The sequence below is a fragment of the Brassica oleracea genome, chromosome C7 (assembly GCF_000695525.1).
Source record: "Brassica oleracea var. oleracea cultivar TO1000 chromosome C7, BOL, whole genome shotgun sequence".
NCBI classification, from domain to species: domain Eukaryota; kingdom Viridiplantae; phylum Streptophyta; class Magnoliopsida; order Brassicales; family Brassicaceae; genus Brassica; species Brassica oleracea.
The window spans coordinates 28,986,605-28,991,701 of NC_027754.1; the positions used below are offsets into that span (position 1 = coordinate 28,986,605).

At 32.3% G+C, this 5,097-nt stretch overlaps 1 protein-coding gene across 1 annotated transcript; it reads right to left on the bottom strand.

Annotated features, from left to right (window-relative positions):
* Positions 1-1,387: 1,387 nt before the first annotated feature.
* LOC106301315 lies at positions 1,388-2,736 on the bottom strand. The gene is made up of 3 exons (XM_013737679.1): positions 2,234-2,736; positions 1,861-1,998; positions 1,388-1,774 (listed from the first exon to the last, which is right to left on the bottom strand). The coding sequence occupies exons 1-3, from the start codon at positions 2,619-2,621 to the stop codon at positions 1,512-1,514; spliced, it is 789 nt and encodes a 262-aa protein (XP_013593133.1). The 5' UTR covers positions 2,622-2,736; the 3' UTR covers positions 1,388-1,511.
* Between the last annotated feature and the right edge of the window lie 2,361 nt (positions 2,737-5,097).

Below are 5,097 nucleotides of genomic sequence, written 5' to 3' on the forward strand. Positions count from 1 at the left end.
TGATCAATAGATTATTTTTTTTGTTATAATAAGTTACAAATGATCATAAAATATAACGCATATGAATTTTTATTTAATAAATATTCAAACTAAATAATATATATATAAATACTAATGATTTAAAGCAACAAGATTGGCTGATCAATTTTGTCGTCCACTTGAAATCTTTCAAAAGTATGTGAAAGACTAAAGTCAAAGTAAATATGGATTTAGAATAGTAGTTATATTTTACTAACCGAAATACCGAAAAAAACCGAAACCAACCCGATATCCGGATTGAACACCCCTAATCCAAATGAAGCCAAACTATTGTTTCATTCTTCAAAATATAATAAAAATAATAACTTAATCCCGCGCAAGGCGTGGGTCTTATCCTAGTCAGATAATAAACTACAAATTGCATGAATACTATGTCCATGCAAAATTCATGATTGGGTGTTGATGTGTTACACCGGCTTATGAGTTGCTACAAACTTTGAAGCATTTTGATGACTTTTTTTTACCCAGCAGCGGACTACACAAATACAATATTTTTTCCAATATAAGAATATCTCATTGAGAAATTTTGGTAGCATGTTTTTAGAAACTAATATAACACTTGTCAAATTTTTAGATAACATATTTTAAATATTAAATTAAATCATAAAAATATTTTTTTGATGCTTTTATATAGCACAATGATACTTTAAACTATAATTACATTTCCAATTTCACTCCATTTTAAATTTTAAAATTGAATTTGGTGTAAAAACTTTTTTAACCCTACTTCCTTTTTTCATAATAGAATAAATAATGGAAGCACTCCAAAATAAGTAATTATTTTATATTTATCTATTTAATTCAATTTTCACTCCAAAATGAAGTAAATCTATAACAAAATCTGTGTTACAAAAAAAATCAATAATAAAATTTTATTTTATTTTTAAAGAAAATACAGAATAATAGATTGGATACCTCTAAATCACTTGATGATACTGAATTTCATGTAATCCCCTCTTGGTTAATGATCTTGGGTGATACTGAATTTCTTTGTAAGTAAAAGTGGTTGAATACCTATGTGGTACAAATCATGTAATCCCCTCATGGTTAATGAAAAGTTGTATTTGAGTTAAAAAAAAAATCACTTGATGACTTGTAAACTGTACATAAGTCACTTAATGGCTAGTAAACTTCAGCACACAAATGTTCGAGTACATTATTTTATCACTGAAGTTCAGCACACAAAGGCACACACATTAGCATGACAAACATACAAAGCAATCACCTTTCCGAAATCATCTAGCTGTTTTAAAACTGATGGATTTTTTTTTTTTGTAGAAATTGTTTTTTTCTTCTGTTTTACAAAGTCAAGGACCTTCCTTGATTTTCTTCGTGACGGACTACTTCATGGAGATTTCTAAAGCCAGAAAGATTACAATCTCAATATCAGTAATACAATAAAGAAATTATCTTGGGACTTTCACTTATCATCATCACATAACAAAAGAGGAAACATAAGCCATAAATTTTCTTCACTTCTTTGAAGAAACCGTTGATGATGATGATGATTCCGGCTCTTTCCATGCCGCTTGCCATTGCTTGTCATATAACGTTGTCTCTTCAATCAGACCCTTGAGTTTGTCTAAATCTTCGTTCTTGCGGATGAAAAGAACTCCGGCGACAGCCACAAACAAGAGTGTTTTGCAGAAGAAATTTCCCATTTGATCAACAAGTCCTACTCCTGTAAGGCTGTCAACAAAGTAAGCCATGAAGAACCCAACCATCGCCGCACGACCTACAAGATAAACCAAAAAATAGCCACTTCAAACTTCGGATAATGTTTGGATCTTTATCATGGACATTAGTGATTTGGAAAATAACCATTGAGGAGTTCAGCTTCGGGTAGATGGTATCTCTTCATCCATGCCCACCATGGAATGATGGAGGTATCGAAGAGGACAGGCTCGTCGTTACTAGTTGTCTCCGGGTTATCTTCAAGCCACTTTCTCCTCTTTGCCTCTATCATTACAGAAACAGCACACATTACTAGTACACAACAGTCACTTGTCTCCCTATAATTATTACAAAACCAAAGCAATGAGCTTCCTAGTAACCTAAATCATAACATGTATTTGCTAATTCCAAACTCACAACCTTTTCCATTTTTATTTCAAACTGTTTCATAGGATTATGACGAAACATTACTGTAGACTGTAACAAGAACGAAACTAAAGTTTTGCAAGAACTAACTAACCAGCAACGATAACAGAGTCCCAGTCTGTTTTGCCTTCTTTCTCGAACTGTTTCAGATCCCAAGTTCCATTAACCCACTTCGCATCCTGGAACTTGATCTCCGTCGTGGTGGTCGTCAAGTCAGTCTCTTCGCCTCCAACGGCGCCGTTTTCAGACGGAGATTTTACCGGAACCTCTTCTACAGCGACAGGCTTCGGAGCCTCCACGGTGGTTGCGGAGACTGTGGCTGAAGCGGGTGTTGACGTACCGTTGTCGGAGGAGGCTCGAGTGAGGGAGACGAGAGAGAGGCGCTTGGTGGAGAGGAGAGAGAGGGAGATCTTGGGGATGAGGTTAGAGTTTTGATGTGGAGAAGAGATCGGCGGAGAGAATAACGCCATGGATATGGACATTTGTTGCTTCCTCACACACACACACACACACACACAGAGTCTCCTCTCTGTCTGTCTGGTCTCTCCTCTGTTCAGTTCCTCAGAGTAAGTTTTGAATGTGTGGTTTGAAATGAGCTTTGAAGGAAGTCAAAAAGATATGTTATCGTTAATCGCTTGAAATGTTTGTCGTTTTCGTTTTTTCTTTCATTACAAGAAACTACCTGACGTTTTTGTGTTCCAATGTAAACGTGATTATCATATGGGCTCTTTTATTATATGAAATAGGTGCCCATTTCAATTTAGCCTTTAGCCCAAAGTGAAGTAGACACCATACTTGATTCAAAAACTCAAAAGAATGATTCTGCGAATTTTCTCGAGTTGACTTGAACATTTGAGGAAGTCTTTTTTTCCTTTTCTATTATTATATACAGTAGCTAATTTTGTGTTGTAAATCGCCTATATAAATCATGTAGCATTACAACATGTTTTCATAGCCACATGTTATCACTAAGATAATTTTTAGAATTCTTAAAAAAATAAGTTAATCCATATAAATAAATATTATACTTTTTATTAAATTAACTATCAAATTGATTAGTAGTGTGCAAAAAACTATTTTTAATTTTTCTTTAAATAAAAACTATAAAATTAGCTAATATGATTAGCATATATATGACAATTAACGATTATGAATAATACAAGCATATAATAAAAAAAATTAGATTATCTGTTATATTTTGAATTTTTTAAAACGACTATAAATTACTAAAAATGGTAAAAGTCTCACACTGAAAGTTTTGTGATCAATGGTTTAACATTTTTTTGCTCAAACAAGATACAAATGATCATAAATCGTATGAATATAAAGTCTCATGAATAGATATATATATATATATATATATATGGGGTTTTTTGCCAAAACTAACCCACAACTTGATTTTAACCCCAAACCTATACCCAAACTTGAATCAAATGCAAAACTAACCTAAAAGCCTAGTGAAATTACAGCTCAGCCCCTTGTGACCAAACAAAAAAACAGAAGCCATTTTTACGAATATAGCCCTAGTAAATCGTCTGAGTCGTCTGAGATGTTGGAAGTCGTCTGGACGACTGAAGTGTAAGTCGTCTGGTACCGGTTTATTTTAAAAATAATTTATAAATCTTGTAAAAAAATATTTTGATGCGTGAAAAATAAAAATCAAGTAATTATAAACAGTTTTAAGTGATATAAATTAAGATATGATAAAATTGATTTGTTTTAAAGATAGATGAGTGGAAGTAGTGAATCATGAAATACTTTGGTTTAGGAGTTTGGCAAACATATGTTGTAGTATTGTATGTATTGTTAGGGTTAGATTTTGGAAAACTAAAATGTTTTTTTCAAAAATTAGTTTTCACCTATATGTGTTTATTTATGTGTATAGTAAACACTTTTCAAGTTTGATTTGATTTTATGAAGTCATTAATTAGATAATTAAGTTTAGGGGTTATGTTTAGGGTGTGGACGACTTATATTTCAGTCGTCTGTTGAATAATTTACCTGGACGACGTATATTTCAGTCGTCCACATCGTACCGAACCTTTAATTTTACCAATGTACGTTTTAACCTAACCGGATCATTTTACTCGGACGACTTACATTTCAGTCGTCTGGTGAAGAAATTAAAACAGACGACTTACATGTAAGTCGTCCAAATATTCCCGCCTAAAATTTTTTTAAAAAATTATTTTCCCGCATAAATAATTTAAACCAGACGACTTACAAGTAAGTCGTCTTGTTTAAATTATTTAAGCGGGAAAATAACTTTTTTTAAAAATTTTAGGCGGGAATATTTGGACGACTTACATGTAAGTCGTCTGTTTTAATTTCTTCACCAGACGACTGAAATGTAAGTCGTCCGAGTAAATTATTCAACAGACGACTAAAATATACGTCGTCCGAGTAAATTATTCAACAGACGACTGAAATATAAGTCGTCCACACCCTAAACATAACCCCTAAACTTAATTATCTAATTAAAGACTTCATAAAATCAAATCAAACTTGAAAAGTGTTTACTATACACATAAATAAACACATATAGGTGAAAACTAATTTTTGAAAAAAACATTTTAGTTTTCCAAAATCTAACCCTAACAATACATACAATACTACAACATATGTTTGCCAAACTCCTAAACCAAAGTATTTCATGATTCACTACTTCCACTCATCTATCTTCAAAACAAATCAATTTTATCATATCTTAATTTATATCACTTAAAACTGTTTATAATTACTTGATTTTTATTTTTCACGCATCAAAATATTTTTTTACAAGATTTATAAATTATTTTTAAAATAAACCGGTACCAGACGACTTACACTTCAGTCGTCCAGACGACTTCCAACATCTCAGACGACTCAGACGATTTACTAGGGCTATATTCATAAAAATGGCTTCTGTTTTTTTGTTTGGTCACAAGGGGCTGAGATGTAATTTCACTAGGCTTTTAG